Here is a 22,669-nt window from a genome sequence, read left to right as displayed (position 1 = left end):
TATAAGAAGCCTGTAAACTCCTGGCAAGGACCTGTTTCCATTAAGTGTTTAATACAGAGCCATGCATACATATGACTCTACATAAGTTTGAGCTGTGAATTATTCACACTGTTGCAGTGTGGATCAAACTGCTGCTTTGTCAGTAGGTTTTGTGATTTCCCAACAATAACTTGCCAATGAATTTTGCATTTGCAGAAGTCTTAAACTCTGCCATATCTAAAGAGTTAAAGTAACCAGACATTGACCTGATAAATATTGCTGGTCTGTTCTCTCCTCTCATTTTTGTGCTGTATCTGTAATGGTATTCATGCTTTTTCATCCCTGAAGAGTTAGCATGTGCAGGACATCTTTCATGTACTGTATTAAAATTGTTCTCGGTGTGGCCAACATCTTGACCCAAAATTGGCCCAAGGAACATGTTATTTGTTTTGTATGCTTCATGCTGATAGCATCTGTGATTTCTATGACAGCTTTCTTGCACTGATTTTTAGTAGTAAGGCTGAAAGTAGACATTTCAAATTAATTTTTAAATCTTAATTTTTATGGTGCCAGCACATTGTTTGGCCATAATCCCTTTATAAAAGTGACATACTTACATCTCAATTTAGCTTCATTTTTCACTTTGTTCATCTGGCATGGTTCTTTTTACTGTCCTTATTTCTTGCCAGAAAGCCCTAGGTGGCAATGCCCTGTAATTAATAAAAACACTCCCAAGGTATGCAATTTGAGTCCTATGAATAGAAGGAATCCTATATTATTGAATGTGTTTAATACACAGGTTAAAACTTGCCTTGTTAACTTAACCAAAAACTAAAGTGAGTGAAGTAGGAGTTGTCTGTGTATAAATCAAGCTGTATAAAATACAGATAAAAGTGAATTTGTTGTAAATTTTTCTGTCATTAAACTAACAATTAAAATGTTTGTTTTTCACAATTCTCTTGTACACTGTAGATTACTCAAGATCCTGAAGAGGCAGGAAAGGTCATGGTAAGAGAACTGGTTCATAACTTCTTAATGGACCTGTGTTGTTCTCTGAAACATGGCATTAATTTCTATGATCGAAGCCTTGGCACGTCTGGCAGGTGAATTACCAGGGCTTTTTTGTCTATATTCATTTTCGGGGGGAGGAAGGGGCCATTGGGTTTCCAGTCTGTATTTCATAGATTTTTAAGGAAAGAAGGGTACCATTCTAGTCATCTAGTCTGACCACATGCATACACGGGTCATAGAATTTCACTCAGTAATTCCTGGATTGAGCTCAATAACTGTGTGGAACTAAGGCGTATGTTTTAGAAAGACATCCAATTTCAATTAAAAGATTTCAAGTAATGGATAATCAACCACATCCCTTAGGCATCTGTTCCAAGAATTACCCTCCCTGTTTAAAAATGTTTTCAGTTTGAATTTTTTAAGCTTCAGTTTCCAGCCATTGGATCTCATACTTTTGTCTGCTAAATTAGGGATCCCTCTCGGATCAGGTAGCTTTTGTCTGCACAGGTTCTTATAGACTGATTAAGTTGCCTCTTAACCATGAGGTATTTGAGAAGCTAAATAGATTAAGTACCTTAAGTCTTTCATTGTACGGTGGTTTTCCCAGACCTCAAATCATTTATGTTAGCATAAAGTAACAAAGATGAAATTGCTAATGTTGACCTTGCCACGCCGAAGTGTCTGTTTTAATTTACTGGCTTATGGAACTACAAATACATATCCTTGTCCCCCTAAAGTTAATGTGAGTTTTGCTATTAACTTCAGTGGCACTAGAATTTGGTTCATAACACCTGACCAGCTTTTTCATTTGTCTCACAGTCACTGTTGGCTTACTGGATAAAATACTTATGCACCCAGTTTATGACCAACAGGGAAAATAATCTAAACTTTTATGTTTCCATGGAGGGAGGTGGGTACAGTGATGTTGTGCTTCATTGCTAGACAAACCATTTGGCTGAAGTCCATTTATAACTCATATTCACGCAAATTGTTTTCTTGCTTTGGGGTAAATTTGAAGAGCTGTTCCCTTGGCATTTGCAACATTCTCACTTTGCTCAGGGTCGTTTAGAAGAAGCCATCTGCAATGCCGTGACTGATCTTAATAAGGGGGGACTACAGAAAAATATTTTCCAGTTTAATATAATGCTATAATTCTATGTTTTTAAGTTTGTGATATTTGGTTAGAATATTTTTTGGAATATCTCAGTGATACTGTGTTGATGAGGGCTCTGTTTTAGCTACAGTACATCATGTAAGAGACCTTTAGCTATAGTCTATTCTTAGTTACCCAATATAAATCCAGGGTGACTCTATTCATGTCAGAGGAGTCACTTTGGATTTACACCAGCAAAAATGAGAGTAGAGCAGAATTTGACCTCTTGCATGATAACATTATTAATACTGGAGTTACTGAACTAGTGGAGTGCTTAAAATATTAAAATTGTGACTCTCCCCCCCCAATTTTGTCTTTACAGAGGAGGAAATTTGGTGCTTCTGCGCTTTCTGCTGAATTTAAAAACTGCAACAGAGGATGAGATGGTTGCTGATCTTATGGTGAATATTCTTAAAGTGTGCCCAGATTTACTGAATAAATACTTTAAGGAAACCCAATATTCCTTCATTCCCAGACTGAAGTCAACCTGGTTAGACAATATCAAATTGCTAAAAAAGGTAAGAGAGAGATGAAAAAATGTGTGCTTTCTGTATATGGAAAAGCCCAGTTTTGAGGCTTTTTATTTTTTTTTTAAAAAACATTTTTTGTTTAAACAAGTACTATTATTTTGTATGATTGTGTAATACAAATGACAGAAAATTCAAACACTCATAGCCTACCTAAAGCCACTTAACAAGGAAATGCAATGCTATATTGGACAATTTGCCCTTAACTCCACCTGTTACAGCTGGGTATTCCAGCACATTCTAAGTACTGTTAGTACGGTGCAAAATTAACCACTCTTGGGATGCCATGCAATACATGAGTCTATGAGTCTATGAATACATGGTCCCAATCCAGTTATATTGTGGAAATAATTTTGTGTGTGTGACTTCAAATTGAAGATCTTGGCCTGAACTGGTGTAAATTGAGGATGCTCTGTTGACTTCTGTAGAGCTAAACTGATTTGCACCAGCTGAGGATCTGACCTCTTAATTGAAAGAATCAGTAGTTTGGTGTCAGAGGAGAATGTGCCTAAGCTGAGGCTCTAGTGGATGAAGATGTAGTGTGTTCCCAGCTGTGCACACATGCTGTTTAGTGATGTTCCCTCACCAAAAAGGCAGCAAGGCACTTACTTTAAATAAATTATTTATTTTAAAAATCAAATGAGATCCAAAGGCCCAGCTACAAAGAAGGTAAACTGTTGTGGTTTAAATGACCTAAACAGGAAGGACATAAGGGTTCTGAAATACCTTTAGTAATTGATGTTATGTTAGGAAAGAAGAGGCAGGATGTTGTAAAATAAATGTTGAAGATGGTAAAGAAAAAAGTTGCATCCTGTTTTCTGTGAACGCTGAGTAAAATGAGCTGTGGCTTGGAGCCATGGCAGCTTGGAGAAGTGTAGATGTAAAGTGAGTGAGAAGGTCATTTGGTAAAAGGCCATTCTGGGAGTAGAAAGAGGTATAAACATTTAGCTAAATTGGGAAAGAAGGAGTTGGCATTACAGTCTGTGAGAAAAATCCCAGTGAGGATTTTGGTTTTCAAGACACAAAAACAAATGGCTAGAGAATCCTTTTGTCCTTGCTGTATACTCCTCTGCCTTTTTTTAATCTTAAAATAGCTGAGTGGTGTATACAGTGCCATCTGTTAAATAGAGCAGGGCATCCAAGGATAATAGGCAAATTTTCTGCAGGTTTCCTGTGTAACTGAACATAAAGTAGATGTATGCTCTGCAGGATATACTACTACTCATTAGTAATCATCATTTTAGAATAACTATGTTTTAAGTATGTATGCTCTGTGGTTAACTTTCGAGTGCCCTTCTCTTTGTGTGAAACCTGACATTTAGTACAGTTGTTAGTAACCTTTGACAAATAATATCGTGTTTGTAATGTATTCTGTAGAATTGGCTGCAAATCCGCATGATTACATCAGTCTTGGTTAAACTCCATTATTTTTATTTCAGATCTATGAGGCTCAACCAGAGATTTCCACCTCCTTTAAAACTGCAGAGTTTATTCCACTCCCTAGATTGCTTTCTATGGTGATGGTAACAACAGTTCCTGTGGTGTGCAATAAAACTATGTTCACCCAAGGATTAACGGTAAGAGCATTTTATTGTCTCAATGTGGCTTTTCCCAAACAACCACCTTAGGGTTAAGAGTGTGAAAGGTGATCATCCAAGTAACTTTTAAAATCAATTAATTATCAGATTTTATGCCGAATGCTCCAAATTGTGACCCCAGTACAAGAAAGCACTTAAACATATATTTAAGTCCCACTGATTGTTGCTTTCATTAACTTCTTGTAAGCTACAGCTGTGCAACTGCTCACTGGCTGTAAGGGCTGTTTTTTTTTTCTTCTACCACATGCAGTGAGAATGTATGCGGTAAAAGAACCCACCTAACAACCCAGTTTTAAAAAACAATTATCTTGTTTACAAGTTTCAACAAATACTCCAAAATAAGTAGCTTGAATACAATGGATAGGGAAGAAGCACTGTAACTTTATTGTTAATTCAGCTTTTCTTTCTTTTAGTTACCCAGCAAAACAGTGAAACACACCATCTTGACCCTTATATCAACTATTTTGAGAAGAGCCCTGAAAAATATTGAGCACTGTCTGAATGAGGAAATATGGCAAAAGTCAGAAATCTACACTCCACTGATGATGCAGGAATTTGTCCAACTGTACAGAGAAGCCCTTAGCAAGGTACAAAAGAGAAGATATTAAAAAACAGCAAGAGCCTAGAATTACAGGTGTGCAGCAGATAACTGCTCCAGTGCACTCTGCCCCTGATTTATTGTATCCTGGGGTCCAAGCACATAAAAGTTTCTAGGTATTTTATAGACATTTTCATTAAGTGTTAATAACCAGTACTGTAGTACAGAATGGTAGCTAATAAATCTGGTCAGTGGAAGTGCCAATAAAATTCTGTTCTAAGATGAATTCATAACATTGGCAGCTGGTGTGCTAGTATTGAGAAAAACTATTAAAGTTAAGAGCAGCTTTTTAATAATTTGGGGCCAAATTCTACTCTCATTTTAAGTAAATTGCAGTCAATGGAGTTCATCCAGATTTACACTCTGGTAATCTATAGCAGAAACTGGTCCTTGGTTTGAAAATGTTTATTACATTGAAATCCAGACAGCCAAAAAATTCTAAGCAATTGGTAACTTTTCATATCTGTTTTTAATACAGTGTTCTTCTTTCATGTGTTTATTCTCTGCAGAGCTGAAAATAAAAATCTAATTTCAGTCTGTATTCAAATTGCATAGTGTAAGCAATTCTCCTCGTCAGTGTGTTAGGAATATTTGCATCATTACAGCATTGTGCAGCACCGAAGAGCTGTTGATTTTTTTTTCTCACGTCTATATTTTGTCTTTAGCTTTTACCTGACATGAACAGCATAGTGGCGGTCTGGCAGTCACTTCTAAAACAAGAGAGAGAACAACATGATGGGGAGAGAAGGGAAGACACCATTTCCACTGAGGAGGAAATGACTGAGATCACAGAAACCAATGAACAGCACGGTAGGAAAATATTTGTAGGCATAACATCCTATATGTATATAAACAGTTGTGATGAAATCCTGGCCCCATTGAAATCAATGGAAGTTTTGCCACCATTTTATCCTTGGTATTTGGTATTCAGTCAGTTTGGTCCTTTGGCAAGGACCTTTGTCTATAGCTGTGTTCCAACATTTTTTTTTAAAACTGAGTCCCTCTACAGCAGTAGTTCTCAAAGCCTGTATGCCACTTCTTCAGGGAAAGCCCCTGCCAGGCTGGGCCGGTTTGTTTACCTGCTGTGTCCACAGGTTCGGCCAATTGGGGCGGCGTGAAGCGGCGGCCAGCACATTCCTTGTCCTGCGCCACTTCTTGCAGCTCCCATTGGCCTAGAGTGGCGAACTGCGGCCAGTGGGAGCTGCAATCAGCCGGACGTGGCAGGTAAACAAACCGGCCTGGTCCGGCAGGGGCTTTCCCTGAACAAGCGGCGGACTGGCTTTGAGAACCACTGCTCTACAGAAAATCAAACCAGTCATGCCCCCTGCAGCTTAGCCAATTATTGCTAATGGCCTACATGTCTTAATTGATGTGTCTTCTGTGCACCCACTCTTACTTTGTGCCCTCCCAGGGTGGCATGTCCCATGTTGAGAGAAACGCTTGTGAAGCTCTTCGCAATATGAAACTTCCTCTCCTTTTATAGGAGTTTTGTGAGCAGCAAAACAGTTGTTAATATTGACACTTAAATCAGAGACCAGTGATGATACTTTAGCACCTATCATAACAAATGGGAGTTTACACCTAAAAAGCAGTTGTTTCAGGCTCTCTGCAGACGCAGACAGGCTCTGCTGCATCAGTTACTTGCAGGTCATGTTTTCAAGGTTTTCTCTGCAGCCATTACAGCTAGAGATTTCATTTTTTAAAAACTGTAAGCTGAGAGTGTGGATAACAGTAGAGAGGTCTGTTCTCATCTTCCCATCTAGTTTTGGGGGGGGGGGGAGAGGGGCTGTTCCACATTTTGGGAAACGCTGGCCAACAGGAAAAAAAAATGTTGTAAAGAATTGTCCAGCTATTTTTACACTGTATTTATTTACTTCCACTAGCAGCTGTACAACAATTTGCCTTTATGCAGCCTCACATCAATTCAGCTGTCAATAAACCAGAAAAATATTTTAGGCTGCTGAAATGCCTTTTGCTTATAAGTGGATGGCTGCTGTACATGAATGAGGATGTTTCTGTTGTACCTGCTGCACATCTTACAGTCATTAAATGATCTCTCATTTTAAGGCTTCACATTTGGAGATTATTATTTAAAAAACAACAGCAGGGGAGAGAGAAACCTTAGCTGAAATAAATAGTGATACATTTCCAGTATATACTGTATATCCAACACCAATATACCCAATGTCAATGATAAAAAAGCAATGATATTGGTTAGCTATATTTTTCACTTCAGGGCTTTGGAGCTGTGCTCCGGCTCTGCTCCAGCTCCAGGCAAAAACTTGCAGCTCCACTGCTCCGGAGCTGCTCCGGGCTCTGCTCCAAAGCCCTGCTTCACTTTCCTATTTCTTTCTATCTATCATTTACTTTAGAGCAGGGGTCGGCAACGTTTGGCACGCGGGTCGCCAGGGTAAGCACCCTGGCGGGCTGGACCAGTTTTATTTACCTACTGACGTGGTGGGTTCGGCCGTTCGCGGCCCCCGCTGGCCGCGGTTTGCCGTCCTGGGCCAACGGGGGCGGCGGGAAGCGGCGCGGGTGAGCGATGTGCTGGCCGCGGCTTCCCGCCACCCCCATTGGCCCGGGTCGGCGAACTGCGGCCAGTGGGGGCTGCGATCGGCCGAACCCGCCGCGTCAGCAGGTAAATAAAACTGGCCCGGCCCCCCAGGGTGCTTACCCTGGCGAGCCGCGTGCCAAACGTTGCCGACCCCTGCTTTAGAGATTGATGGATGGTATAGATAGTATGCTTTTTAAGGGAAGAGATTGTATCTTCAGATGTGGGGGGCACTATACAGGCAAATTTAAAAACGATAGGTCCCCATGTAAGACTTTGGTCAACTAATCCAGATTTAAAAGTATAAATATTAATACAGAAAAAGGGGTGTGTATCCAATTCTGCTTCTTTTTATTAGTCAACTGGACAGAGTCTAGCTCGTAGTGGATGCTACTGATAATACAAATAATAATACAAATGTGGGTTAGAGCAGTGATAGTCAGACCACTGTGATTCAGGAGCCAAATTAGCAATCAACATTACTCAAAAAAGCCACAGTAGTGTTAATGACGGGGGAAATATTTAGTGTGTGTGTATATTGAAATATACTATAATAAAATATATTATTCTCACAGCAAATAAGTTAATAAATTAGTGCAAGTTGATAACTTAATTGGTTGATAACATAGTTAAAACCTCCTGACTGGTTACTAAATAAATCCTACAGTGTTTTAATAGCGTGTGCTGCAAACAGGAGAGACACTAAAGAACCATTTGCGGCTTGAGAGTATCACTGTGTTAAAACATTGCGAGATTGTGGGTTTCCTTTGTCTGAAGGAAAAATGAACTAATTCTAAATATATTCATTCTATCTGTGTTCAGGCTCAGATGATGCAGAGACCACTCTTCTGAAAGCTGTGTTACTTCAGGTCATATGCCTTTGTCAGAAGGTTGTTCCCCATTTGGTAGCTCAGAGCAACTTTGATTTCAGCAAACTGCTAAAAGGTATGTTAAGGGTATTTAAATGTTCTTCAGCTGGCTAATGAAAGCATTAAAAGCCTCTAGGACAGGGGTCCTCAAATTGGGGGTCGGGACCCCTAAGGGGGTCACGAGGTTATTACATGGGGGGTCGCAGGCTGTCACCCTCCACCCCAAACCCCGCTTTGCCTCCAGCATTTATAATGGTGTTAAATATATTAAAAGGTGTTTTTAGTGTATAAGGGGGGGGTCGCACTCAGAGGCTTGCAGTGTGAAAGGGGTCACCAGTACAAAAGTCTGAGAACCCCTGCTCTAGCAGGAGAGGTTGATTACTTTTCTACTTAGTAAGAGGAACAGAAGTGTCCTCAAAAGAGTAACCTGTTTTAGACTCTCGATTACATCACCATTTCATTTTGCTGTTTGTGCAGGGCATAGCACTTCACAAACAAATGTAAAATGACAAGATCGCTGCCCCCAGGATTTAGCTTTAAAACTATAAATATTAAGGGTTATGGGGCGTTGCTGTCTGGAGTGGTTCATGGTTGTAAGTGCCAGCCTCTGAGCAGTCTGTCAGAAAAGCAGGGCAAGCTGGTGCCATGTTCTATAATTAGATTTTCCCAACCTAGTAACAAATGTGAACTCTTGGATCACTGTAAGAGTGTTACCATGGAGTCACGGGCAGTCCCCTTGGGCACTCCAGTCTGTCTTGCCACCCAGGCAAGCTGGACTTAGTGATGGATGGTCACTAACATAAAAAATCAGAAATATTCAGGTTGCTCCCAGTCTCAGGAGACCAGTCACTTACCCCAGATCAGTTTGTACCTTAGATCTAACACCAAAAACAATGCTGGTAGCCAATCCTGTAATAAACTAATTAAGGATTTATTACCTAGGGAAAAAAATGAGAGGGTTTATTTATATGTTAAAGCAGGCAACTTATGAGCACAAATGAGTTACAGTCTGTGATTCCAAAAGGTGACAGAGATGTAATAATCTGTCTATTTAATGTCTTTTAGGGTTAACCTAGGTTGACTCTGGGGAATCTCTGCTCTTGTTTCTTAGCTCCAGCCCGTGTAAGAGTCTAAACAGCAAAGAGATAACTATTTCTTCTTGAGAGCATCTTTCTATGTCCATCCCCCAGAGTTCAAACTGATGGGACAAGAGCTCCTGCACATAACTTCTTCCTGGGTGGATGGGGCAATCCATAAAGTTTCTGTCCTACGATGGCCTGGATAATCCTTCTTGGTGGGTGGGAGAACCCCTCTTCCTGCTGAGGCTCACAAGCTCATAGCAGGCATTTTTAAAATTATAAAACAAAACTTTTATATTATCTTACAGCATGGGATACAGACATTAGAAGTCAGATCAATGCATGGAACAACTTACAAACATTTTACAGAATCTAAATAGATTTTTACAAGTCTAACATCTGTCTTGAACAATACTAATATATAGGTCTGGTTTCCAAATACGAATTTGTCAGTGCTCAGCTGATGCCTTCAGACTTGGCAACAGCTGGCACCTGGTCTGCCAGTGTCACAACAGGAAAAAGACATTTTTTCTTAAATTCCGTATCTGTTTTGTCACATCCACTCCTATTTTTAAATTTTAAAAATAATTTTCTAATCTACTTCTTGATGTTGTTTACAGAAATTTACTTGCAAAAATCTGGAATTTCTAGGTGCCTAACTCATAAGAAGATAATATTAGAAGGCCATACTGGGTCAGACCAAAGGTCCATGTAGCCCAGTATCCTGTCTTCAGACAGTGGCCAATGCCAGGTGCCCCAGAGGGAATGAACAGAACTTGTAATCATAAAGTGATCCATTCCCTGTCGCCCATTCCCAGATTCAGGCAAACAGGCTAGGGACACCATCCTTGCCCATCCTGGCTAATAGCCATTGATGGACCTTCCTCCATGAATATATCTAGTTCTCTTTTGAACCCTGTTATAGTCTCGGCAACATCCTCTGGCAAAGAGTTCCACAGTTTTACTGTGCATTGTGTGAAGAAAAACTTCCTTTTGTTTGTTTTAAACCTGCTGTCTATTAATTCCCAGTGACTTTCAGTGGGATATGGGTGCCTAACTCCCTCAGGCCCCTATGACAATCCCAGTCTAAATAAATGATTTTAGAACTCTTCATATTTGCAACAACATTGCAGTCTCTTCAAGGGATAGGGTAATTCATTAGAGGTTTAAAAAAATCACTTACCAATGCAGTGGTCTCTTCTGGAAGGTGTCAAAAGTAACCCTTTTCTTCTTCTACTGCTCTGTTTTTTTCAATCATGCTTACTGCAGTCCAAGGGAGGAGGAATGGAATTCTACATGGTGTTGCTTCTGAGGGAAGCTCATAATAGGAGAATTATTAACAGTAATATGAGATGGTTTGAGTTTGGGCAACTGTTACATAGGAAACAAGGAGTGTTTCTTTGTACAGCAAAACTGAGTAGAGAAGTATATACATTTTCTGTACCATAGAGCTAGAATAATTATCTGTACTATGTGCAGTCCCTTGTAAGGTATATAAGAGTAGGAGTTACATAAATTAAAAGTTTGTCAAGAAAAGGAGAGCCAAAAGTCTTAAAATAAATAGACTAATGCATGGGCTTCCCATCCCCCTTGTGCCCCAATCAGAGTGCACTGCCATGGTTAGTTTATTCTGTGGCTGCCTCACAAAATCATGTGTCCTGTGTGTCCCAGTATTTCTTGCAACATAATGGATTGATTTTTCCAAAAAACAAAAGGAGGGACATGTATCTTGATAAGGCAATGACCCCTTGGTATTGTGTTTAGTTATAATGTGACACAAGGAATAAAACTTTAGCACCTCACATTTTTTGGCAGAAAAGTACATTGAGATTTAATCACAAATCTCCCATCCTCCTGCACAGAATTGAGCAGTCTGCCAGTGGGACTGAAGACAGGCAGTCTGTTTTTGACTTGTAACAATCTGTATGTTTAACAGCTGATCCCATTGTTTAGTTTTGCTGCTGGTGGAACTTTGGAGTTTTGTTAGTTCTGCTATCTTTTTTTAATGTGCTGTCCCATATACAAATTACACAATACAAGAAAAGAGAACACTGAGCTCACCCCATAGAAAATGAGATTATAGAGTGCATACCAGAGTGGAGTTAAAATATGAGGCAGCTCCCACTCTGTGCTTAATGAACCAATGGTAGCATCACTAGTTTTGTGAATTATATGGGAAGTATTTGATCTCTGATTAATTCAGGAAAATAAAGTATCCCATCTCAGTCTGTTTTTTGCTTTAGGTGAAAAATACCACTTGTTGCAAATAAATGATAAAAAGCTACTTTTGGTGAGATGTAAGCCCAAAGTTCACTTGCGGTTAGTAAATATGCCATATCACATTTTGTAACAGTATGGGTATTAGTCCGGACACCTAGGTCAAATTCCATGTTGTAGTCTTTGCTAAATTTCCCACTGCAATCTGAACAGCACCTGGGTTTTCTTTTTCACTTGTTATGTAAAACTACTGTTTGGAGTTGCTGCATGATAACCCAAGGGCCTGTGTTGTCAAGGGTGGGCCTAATGATTTCTACAGTGTGAACTGGGTGAGGTCGTTTGGATTGTGTTACTCAGGAGGTCAGACTAGATATTAATCCTGGCCTTAAAATCTATGAATTTCTTGCTTGCTCACTTCATAAGAGTGCTTTGAGGCTTAAATAATGAATGTTTGTGAAGCATTCTGAGATCTAGAAATGCAAAGTAATATTGATTATTACTGTTTTCCAACCCCAGGTATTGTCACTGAAAAAGGACTCCGAGAGGAGATCCCTCCTGTTCTACAGCACCATATACTGAAAGTGGCTCTGGAACTGCCGGCAAATAAATTTGCCTGGTTCAGAGTACAGGTAGGAGAATTGCAGATGCGTTTATCTGTTTCTTTTGCCAGTTGCCCTCATGTCTTTGTCTCTGATGCTGCACGTCTTTAGTGCCAGTCCTATCATTTCAGCGTCTGTTTCCATTAGGCAAGAGCCCGGGAATCATTGGCTCAACAAAGGCCTAGGACCTTTGTCAGTGGGAATAGAAATTCCCTCCTCTCCTATGAAGGGTTAAAAGGGGCATCCTAAAATCTGCTACTCCCAGAGGCAAGAGTGAGACTCTTCTGGACACTGAGGGATGGAAGGATTGTGGCTGCAAATCAAGGAGATGAGCAGGATTCTCGGGTGCTGCTTCTAAACACCTGCTGGAGAAGAACCTTACCCTAGGGGGCTCCTTGCTTATGCGAGTGGAGGCTTTCACAGACTCCCCTCTCTTCTCATTTACTCTAGGCACATATAGGAAGAGACCCTCCTACAGCTGGCTGGAGAAAGGATTTGAACCTGCCTTGTGAGAGTTGGCAGTGGGGGAAAGAAGTGACTCAAGGCTGCCCTGATTGGAACCCTCCATGATAACAGATCCTCCATCATATTCAGCCAGCCATAGAGAACAGGGAAGAGACTTAAGAGGGAGCAGGAAAGATCTTTGAAACTGGCAAAAAAAAATTGACTTCTTGCCAGTTTCAACAGCAGTGTAATTTTTCTGTTTTGCACACTATTAGTGTTAGGCAAGTGCTTAAAGGAAAAGTTAGAAGGCCATATTCAACAGTGATGCAAAGGGTTTTTGTATTTTGCACATTGGGTTGGTCTGAAAAGTAGAATAAGCAGTAAAGTAGTGCACATTTGTAATAATTCGGCACCTGTCAGAACAGAAGCGACTTACACTGATTTCCTATTCTTTGGGAGCTAAATTCAGCCCTGGGATAAATGGATTTATTTCCCCTTGAGTCAGTATTAGTATGACATCAGGATTATTGGTGATGAGGGAAAGTTAAAGGGTGTGGTGTTCTACTTAGATCCTTCTGTTAGTTGGTTTTCCTATTAGACACACTCCTTCCATTGCTCAAAGGCTATTATACTCATCTTGCTCACCCACTAATTGCAGAATTCGTTCAAATCACGCTACTTCCACTTGGCCAGCCCAAAAAAGCTCTGGCCTGCAAAACAGTTTTTGCTATTCTGCTGCCACAGAGTAACTTATTCCTGTCCAGTGATATCACACAAGGGAAGTTTAAACCCATTATTCTTTTAGGATGTCTCGGAAACAGAAAAGGTTCGTGGTGAAAGATCAGTATTTTATTTACTGATGAAAATGTTTGTAACAAGTAACCATTCACAACTGAAAACGTCAACAAAACAACTGATCATCAAGGTAAGTTTTTTTCTTTGGCCTCCGATACTTAAACACATTTATATAATTTGTGCCAACAGCAGTGTGTTGATGTTGATCACGCTAAGGTTGTTTTTTTAGCACTTTGATTTTAAAGAGTCTCTAATTTCATTTGACTGTAATTATTCACTCCTTGGCTCACAGCCAACCTGTTCTGCTCACATGAAATAGTCCCATTGGCCACAGTCTTTTCTGGGTAGCAGTGAATATTATTTACCCTTTAAAAAACAAATTAAAAAAATCTACATTTTGGCACTTAAATAGAAGATGTCTGATTTTCAGAAGTGCTGAAGGCCCACAAATCCCATTGAAGTCAGTGGCAGCTGCAGAAGTTTGGTGCCTCTGAAAATCAGGTCACTTCTAGTTAGATGCCTCAATATGGATTTAGGAGCCTAAATTAAAAGAATCTGGCCTAGGTGTTCCTAGGCCCTGATTCTGCAATCAGGTCCATGCAGGTGGATTGTTGTGACTGTGCATAGCCCCAGTGACTAGTGACTTCTGCACAGGTCCAGGAGCTTGTCCCTGGGTACCCAGTTGTAACATCATTCACAAACCAAAATGATATGGATTTTAAAAGTTAAATCTGGCATGTGATTACTGTTATCAGGTTTTATCACAGGTTGCACTTTGAAAGCTGGAAACAGCTGCTTTTATCAGAGAAATTACATAAAGAGTTCCGTTGTATAGTTCATGTCAGCCACTGAGATGCACGTGAGTCTGTTACCCACTAGTGTGCTCTTCCTGCTCATGGCACTAGCATTGGCTGCCACTGTCAGCAAAGCAAGGTGCCAGATCACAGATGAATTTTTAATGACTTGGGGGGAGGGATAGCTCAGTGGTTTGAGCATTGGCCTGCTAAACCCAGGGTTGTGAGTTCAATCCTTGAGGGGGCCACTTAGGGATCTGGGGCAAAATCAGTACTTGGTCCTGCTAGTGAAGGCAGGGGGCTGGACTCAATGACCTTTCAAAGTCCCTTCCAGTTCTAGGAGATAGGATATCTCCATTAATTTAATTTAATTAAAAAAACGTAAATTACAATCCAAAGCCCTTTGAAGCTAGTGAGGGTCTTCACACTGAGTTCAACGGCCTCTGGATTTTAATGCTTGCATGGTAACACCATATCTGGGGCCAGTGGGATTCAGTACAAAATGTTGTAGAGGCTTAAAGACAGTGACAGAACTCCCACAGATGTTATAGGGTTCAGGATCAGAGCTGGAATTTGGGACCCTGTAGAATTTCTGTTACAGTTACTTTTGGCAGCTGCATAGGAAAAGCCTGCTTCGTAAATGTGCAGTCCTTAATGGTGGTGGGTAAGCTCCTCTTGTGTGAGCCTCTGGTGCTTAAACGTATTTACATTTAAAAGCAATAGCGTGGGGTTTTTTTGGGGTTTTTTTTTTGTAGTATATTTGATTGATGAGCAGAGATTTGGGCTGCCTGATTCATCTTCTCCTTTCAGTCCTTTCTGTTTTCTTTGAAAGGGAGACATAAGCAGTGAGGTCAGGACAGTTGTATCAGTTCCAATGGGCTTTTCAAAATTCTTAAAAAAAAAAAAAAGATGTTAATGAGTCTTTTTTTGCTTTATTTTTCAACATAATGGAATATAAATTGCAGGTATGTTTTCAAATTTTGCGTTCTGTTCCTGCCTCTTTTCATGAGGGCTGAAAGTACTGTTCTTTTTTGAGAATCTGCCAGAAGTAGTTAATTATTTAAGAGTGAATCATTTTTTTTGATGAACTGTCATGTCAAATTCGTGTAATCAGAGATGCTATTTTTGTATCTGCCAGTGTAGCGCACACACAGTGAAAGCTGAACAAACTGAGCTCTGAAAGAGAACTGTTTTCAATATATGTTTTGCAAAAGACAAAGCTCATAAAACTATATAGAAGCTTGTTATTTGAGTTTTCATATGATAGTGTCCTCTCTCTTTCAGTAACTTCAGATAGTTTATTTATAACATGATTACCTGTGCTGTTGTTTTAAACACAAAAGGTCTGATTTTGATTTCACTTAATGCTGGTTTAACTTTTTTGACTTCAGTTGAGTCAGAACTTGTTTACCCAGTTTTTGTACTGCTTTCACTATATTGGTTTGCAACTAATCACCATAGCGTGGATGCAGTTGTGAAAAGGGCCTAGTCCCTATAGCTTGTTACCCATAATTTCTGGGAATAACCTATACCGGTATAAGGCACCTTTTCAATGGTAAAACTATTGTCCCCAGACAAAACTATGTCTGGTAAAACCCTACCAGAAATCAGGGGTTTTACTGATTTAATAATTTTGGTAAAAAACAAACAAACAAACAAAAAACCACCAGTAACTGAAATAGTTTAATGGGTACAAAAACTGTGTTTAGACCAGGCCTAAATTACTTTTGATTTATACTGGCGTGAGATCGCAATCAGGCTGTAGTTTAGCCAGATCCCTGCTTCCCCCGATGTTACAAACACTCTAGTCCTGCAAACAGTTGCCCTTATGAATAACTTTACATATATGAGTAGCTTCATGTTGTTCAACTGCATTACTTGTGTGCATAATATTAATTGCGTGTGTAGCTGTTTGCAGGATCAGGGCTTAAAATGCATGGATCTAAGAAAATAAGTGCAAGACTAAGAACAAATTAGAGTTGTATCTGAGAGTTGTATAAAGCTAGGCAGAAAAAAAGTGTGTGTTGGGAAAAGTTTTGGAGGAGAAGATGGCTGCTTTCAGCAAAGGGGGCAGCATGAATAAAGACATGGGGCCTGATTCTCATTTACATCAAGGCCACTTTACACAGCTTTGGCAATGTAAAATGGCAGTAAATAATATTTACATCCACTTTGGGGCCCTTTTGTGGAATTAGGGTGGTCTAAAGCAACCTTGGTATATGTAAGAATCAGGTCCCTTTTGTCAGAAGTTAGAGAGGGGGACAGTGTTGGTGTTCAGCAATTTGCTGCTATTCTGTATGTAGTAAAAGAAATAAAAATGAAAGCTGCTGTACAAAAAGCTATAAATATACACTATTTATTTTCTCTCACATGCTGTTTTTCCGGCTAGGTTTTGCATGACAGTGGAGTATTTGAGTACACGTGGAAGGAACTCGTACTGTGGCTGGAACACTTGGATAATACAATAGAAGACAAAAAGGAAGCCGTGATTCAGTTTTTGGAGAGGGTAATTGTTCAAATTAGTTAGATAAACAATGTCAAGAATAGCATTAATGGGAAGCTAATTACTTTGCTGTTATTGAGGAAAATCTTTTCAAAGGATTGTGAATGAATTCTGAGAAAGGCAGTGACTAAATCCTTTACACAGAATTCATATCTGTTGTCCTTGGTGAAGGGGTGGATGAAAAGGGTTGGGGGGAATTGACTCCCCATAAGATATATTTTTACTGGAGCAGTGCTGGTATGAGGAGAAAAGACGCTAAGGTTATTAGGCATCCCACCTGCTAGGCTCCTTTGAAACTCCCAGATAAAATTAACTAATTCCAATAAAATCTAATCTTTAAAAGAAAACATTCCTTTTCCTGATCACCTTTTCCGGATGTTAAATTTCCAAGCCCTTCCATTTGTTTCACTTAATATTCCTATAACTAGCATTTTCTGTATAGAATTGCAATGAGCTTGCTTGTTCGGGGGTCTATGACTGACTTTTATCTTGGTTCGCAGATTTTAATGAAGTTGGTGACAAACCCCTATCCATACACGGATAAAGCCGCAGACCTTGTCCAGGAAGCCAGTATGCTCCTAGTCAACTTATTTAAACAAGATGTGGATAATGTTAGCATACCCATCTCTCACATTGATGGTATGTGATGATCCCAAAGTGATGTCTGCTCCATCTAATTTTGCAGTCCTTAATCAGGCAAACCTGCTGCTGATGCCTGTTGAAATCTTGCCTGAGTAAGGAACTACAGGATTAGTCTTTTTAATTGTATTCAGCTCTGTAAGTAAACACTAAATGACCAGGATGTCTCCCCGCACCAGAAGGTAATCTATGACACAGCTTTGCAGTTTTAAAAGTCCAAGTAAAATCTTACTTTTGATCTGCTTTCTGTGTCCCACAGCACCAGTTTTTAATCCAAGTCAAATCCATTGCAGTCATGCTTCCTTTTAAACCACAGGGCCAGGGCTAGTTCCCCCTGCATATATGAGCAAGGGGCAAGGATCGTACCAGAGCCCCTCCCACTTCTTGTGTTCATTCACAGGGGGCAGCTGGAATCCTGCTGCTTGTGCTCTTTAGGTCAAATCCTGGTCCCATTGACTGCAGTGTCAAAATTCTTATTGACTTCAGGGACCAGGATTTGGCTAGCTGAGCATACAGACATGGGAGTGTTAGTTCCACTTTGGTAATTCAGGGCTCAGGAGAAAGCACATGGCACACCCCCCAACCCCCATCCCCATTTTTTTTTTTATAAAGAGTATAACAGCTGCCAGGGTGGATTTGATTTTAAATCACTAGTCAGGAAGACTCAATTTAATCATGGATTTCTACATAAAAGTGCATTCTTGTTGGTTGTTATAACCTTAATACATATTCTTCACAACTCAGAGATAGATGTAGGTTTCATTTTTAGAAGGTACACACTATACGTTTTTAAAGTGATTTATTTTGAAAACTTTTCAGATTAGTTTTATAGCTATATTAGAAAATGAATGATGGTTTGGTTATTTCATTTACCAAAAGTAATTGAAGCAGATATTTATGAAGTAATTGGGAGGTGAACTATCTCCAATTCAACAGGTTAATCATTAATATTTGGAGGATTTTCTTGCCATGCTGTATTAGGAGGAGAACATCACCAGACAGACATTTAAATTGTTTTATTTAACTAAAACAACGACGTTATGTATTCTGGATTTTTTCTTTAACAGCAAACATATAATATTTTAATAAAACAAGTATACGAATTTTTGAATTTAGTTAAAGATTCAAGGTTTTTTTTAAATCAGGTTTTTGTTAAAAATTTTTTTAACTAAAATAGTTAAATGAAATATTTAAAAAAAAACACACAAAAATTAAATCGACTATATCAGCCTGGTCAACATGAGAAACTTAAAATATTGGCTTCTGCAGCTAACTCAGTCATCTTCACCTTCCTGCTTTCCTAGGATGATTTCTCAATTTGGAATAAATTAGTCCAAAGGAAGAAAATATTCTTTCTACACCGGCAGAAGAAGCTACTGCTGTTAAAAGTGAAATTATCACTTCAACAGTCTCTGAATCCACGTGCTTAAGTGACTTCCACCAGTTCACTGGTGTGACTTTCTTTAAAACATCATCAGCAAATATATATCTCAGAAAGACCTCAAGACTTCTGGAATATGCTGCTCAAACAGTTTCACTTTTGTTTCTACTGCTTTTACCTCCTTTCTCCATTTATCTCCAGACTTCTTCTCCTTGTCCAGATCTATTTCACCCCCAAAAATCTTCTATTCATTGAAATTTTTGAAACTTTGCACTTTTAGAGAGAGGTAAGGGATTGGCTCTGTGTACACAAATTTAGAGATGGACAATAGGGTTGAGGTCTGTTATTTCTCACCGCTACACATTATTTATTTATTTATCTATTTATTTATTTTAAAACATTTTTGTTATTAACAAGCATGTTATCTCTGGAGACACAAATTCACAATTTGAGAACTGCAAAACTAAGCATCTCTGATGGTATCTTCTAGACTGAGCGCTGAGTCCCATTGGGAAGAAAGCTTAACCTAAATAATCTATACAGAAGTCACTGGAACCCCATAAGAGTGAGTCCCTAATCCATGAACTGTTGGAACTCATTTACCAAACTTTTCTTAAACATTACATGAATATATTGTCTCATTCTATAGAATTAGAATTTATAATCCCTATTCCATGATGAGATATCTTTGAGCTATAATGTATCTTAATTAAAACTATCTTTAGATAGGTTTTTTCCTCAAAAAGCATTTTATCAAAAAAATCCGTTTTTTGTTTGTTTGTTTGTTTAAATCATTGATTTTTATCCACCCTGGCAGCTGTCTCCCCTGTACGCGCTCGCCTGTCTCCTCCAGAGGTGCTCTGACTGCAGATGTTTTGGTGCGATGCCTTCATCCACTGCTGCTGGTGCTATTTCCCCTTTCTCCATACTTCTCTTAATGGGGCATCAGCTTTGAAAGCCACCCACAGTGTAAACATGCTAGGAGTGCCATCTATTTTACCATCATTAGGAGCCAGATATACCTGTCTTTCACCCTTTGTCTGATTTGTACCATGAATGTATATTCAAAGATAATGTATATTCAAAGAGACATCTTCTTATCCTTGGGTCGTTGTTCCCCCAAACCTGTATTAAATTGTTCCCTTTCACTTGCCTACAGCACTAACATTGGATGCTCCCTTTATTTTCTCCTGAATTACCCACACCTTTAAATCTCCTCTTATTTCCTGTGTACTTGCATCCTAAAAGTAGTGTTTGCTTGAACTCAGAACCCTGACATTTTTTCATTGGTAACTAGATGTCCTGGATATGGTTGATGTCCTTGTGGAGGGCAGCGAAGGCCTAGATGAAGAAATTGGATTCAGTTTAAATGAAGACATGATTCTACACACCTTTCCATTCAGTGCTGTTGTCCCTGCAGCGTTAGAAGCCAGGAATAAGTTGTTGCTTCAGACTGAAAATGAAATGGGTATTTACTGTGTTTATATATGTCCCTGGGAGTGGCTAAAAAGATTCGTGCTGTATATGGAAGGGGGGGGATATTTTATCATTTTCATGCAGTGGTTACTCTGGTTATTGTGTATGAAAATCAATGAGCCCTATTGTACCCTCTGCTTCTACAGGTGGAGAAAACACAGATCCAAGGGATCCTAGCTCAGAGCAGCATTAAGGGTGCAAGGTGCCTCTACTCTCTTCTGACCCCAAGGAAGATGCATTGGGTTCAGAACCTGAGCCAAGAGGGCAATATCAGGGTGATGACTGCTCTTTACAACATTAGTCCCACCACCACCAACTCTGTGGAACTCTTGTGGGAAAGCTACATAGGTCATATCCGAATTAAAGAGCCCACCTATCCTCTGATGCTGTGGAACCCACAGCAGTGGCCAGAGAAGGGAGCCCCTGTAAGCACAATTCTGCTGGGAACCAGGGTGGAGGCAAAGTGCCTCAGCATAGATAGTCCTGGCTTGAGAAGCCTCCAAGATTCTCACAGCATAAACCTTTACTCCCTATTTCTTTTGTGAGAGAGGAATGCATGCCTTCCTCCCTTGCTCCTGAGGTAAGAACATGTACAGAAGTGACCCAAAGGAAATTCCTGGAGTTCCTGTCCTTTTATGCAGTGTAGCCATGTAGGAACCAATATTGCTCACAATAATTTGTGGCCTTATGGAAAATGTAGAAAACCAAACCTCCCCCTTGCTCCCGACGCACACATTTCATTTGGGGGAAGAATTCTGCAAGTTCACATTTTAAAAGCACACTGTTGATGCTTAGTGACGACTATGTTACAATAGCCGTGACTGGGAAAAGGAAGTGCTTAAGTGAAATAGAGCTGAACGGTTTTAAAGGATTGTGTTTGGTATAACAAATAGTGTGAAACTCGCCCATTGAAACCAGTTAGTTGGGACTGGAGAATTGGACCCAGGGGGGAGGGAATGAACTTTTTTTTTTTTTTTTTTTTTAAAAGAAAACTTCCATATTAATCCTTGACTGACAACGTTATCTTTTTGGGTGCATTGGGAGCATAAATGACAAAATGGGCTATACTCTACTCAGACCTGAATTTAGTAAGGTTGCACTGGGTATAACTTTAGGACAGAACTTGGCAAAATGTGGTTAAATGCTAAACTTAAGATAGAAGTGCTTTTGTTTGTATACAGGTTCAACGAGTTAGAAGTTTAGGTATAAATTCTGACTGACGCTGCCATGTACGTGAGAAAAGAGGTAGCCATGATGGGTATAATTGTTATGCACAGATCAGGATTCTCTCCCCATGCCCCACCCACAAAGCTGGCATTCGCCAGGCCCTGCACATGGAGAACTGTTGAGTATCCAGAGTGACTAACGGGCCAAGATCTACGTATTTATACACAGCTCTCCCTCTGATCTGCACTCCTGCATGCAGATTATGCCTGCTTCTATGTGCAGCTGTGCTTGGGCCTATGACCAGCCAGAATACAGGTATAATATAACACTGCGAAAAGCACTTAGTTTTGTGTCAGGTTGGGGGTTGAACCCAGTAATCTGTGTAATCTGGCACCATTTACCTTACTAAGAACTACAGTATGTAGGATTTTCACTAGCACCTCAAGAAATTAGGAGCATAAATCCATTTGACATTCAGTGGGATTTGTGCTCCGTAGGCACTTATGAAAATCCCACGCTGTAGTCTCAAAGTGATTGCTATCTAAATACTGCTCAGGTTAGGTGGGTGTGAATGGTATTGTGGCTAGAGTTACTGTATGTACTTTCCCAGATTCTTACCAGTGAGAGAACTTGTCTCAAACCTTGTTGTTTGCTTTTGTAGGAGGAAGTATAGTGGAGTATCTTGTTGCTGTTTTTACTGATCTCCTTCACAGTCAGAGAGATCCCCTGGCCCTCTGTCTGATGTTTCAGCTCTTCGATAAAGAACTCCAGTCACTGAATGCATCTCAGTATCCTCAGCTCTACCAGTTTAACCAATACTATAGTCTCTGGATACCACAGCAAGCTAAGGAAACCTTGGTAAGGGATGCATAAAATCATTTGATTGCTAGCTTTAGGGTTGCTAAAAGACCAGTGGATTGTAGAAGGCTTTCATTTCCACTGTGCAGTACATCTAGGCTTTTATCTTCCAAACCCGAGTTTAGGCATCCTTGTTTTCTAATGTGTTGCAGAATCTTTGCAGGATTGAAGGGTATTGGAGACTTTTAAATGAGGTGCAAATACTTTTTAGCTGGTGCAGGGTCAAACTGTTAATTGAATCCTTAATTACTTTTACATTAGCAGCAACTTCTTATCAAGTTGCAACAATGATTTATATGCAGAATCACGTTTAGCAAGTGGCGGGAAAGTTACTTACATGCACCAGTGGCCTGAGTTTCAAAAAAAGTAAGGAAATGGTTGTAATACCTGGACAATAGCCAGTTTATTATCTATCTGTGGTACTTATGTGG

At 39.7% G+C, this 22,669-nt stretch overlaps 1 protein-coding gene across 1 annotated transcript in view; it reads left to right on the top strand.

Annotated features, from left to right (window-relative positions):
• URB1 (URB1 ribosome biogenesis homolog) overlaps positions 1 to 22,669 on the top strand; it is a 79,665-nt gene that overhangs the window by 13,162 nt on the left and 43,834 nt on the right. Inside the window, exons 8-19 of the mRNA XM_034770176.1 lie at positions 952 to 1,082; positions 2,466 to 2,661; positions 4,110 to 4,247; positions 4,682 to 4,855; positions 5,532 to 5,676; positions 8,240 to 8,362; positions 12,099 to 12,211; positions 13,431 to 13,550; positions 16,604 to 16,720; positions 17,218 to 17,356; positions 20,035 to 20,205; positions 22,042 to 22,238. Of these exons, the coding sequence (XP_034626067.1) occupies positions 952 to 1,082; positions 2,466 to 2,661; positions 4,110 to 4,247; positions 4,682 to 4,855; positions 5,532 to 5,676; positions 8,240 to 8,362; positions 12,099 to 12,211; positions 13,431 to 13,550; positions 16,604 to 16,720; positions 17,218 to 17,356; positions 20,035 to 20,205; positions 22,042 to 22,238 (1,764 nt within the window). The remainder of the gene's footprint in view (positions 1 to 951; positions 1,083 to 2,465; positions 2,662 to 4,109; positions 4,248 to 4,681; positions 4,856 to 5,531; positions 5,677 to 8,239; positions 8,363 to 12,098; positions 12,212 to 13,430; positions 13,551 to 16,603; positions 16,721 to 17,217; positions 17,357 to 20,034; positions 20,206 to 22,041; positions 22,239 to 22,669) is intronic.

The sequence above is a fragment of the Trachemys scripta genome, chromosome 1, assembly GCF_013100865.1.
Source record: "Trachemys scripta elegans isolate TJP31775 chromosome 1, CAS_Tse_1.0, whole genome shotgun sequence".
In the NCBI taxonomy this organism is placed as follows: domain Eukaryota; kingdom Metazoa; phylum Chordata; order Testudines; family Emydidae; genus Trachemys; species Trachemys scripta.
Note: the sequence above shows the minus strand (reverse complement) of the source record. Positions and strands in the feature narration are given on the sequence as shown.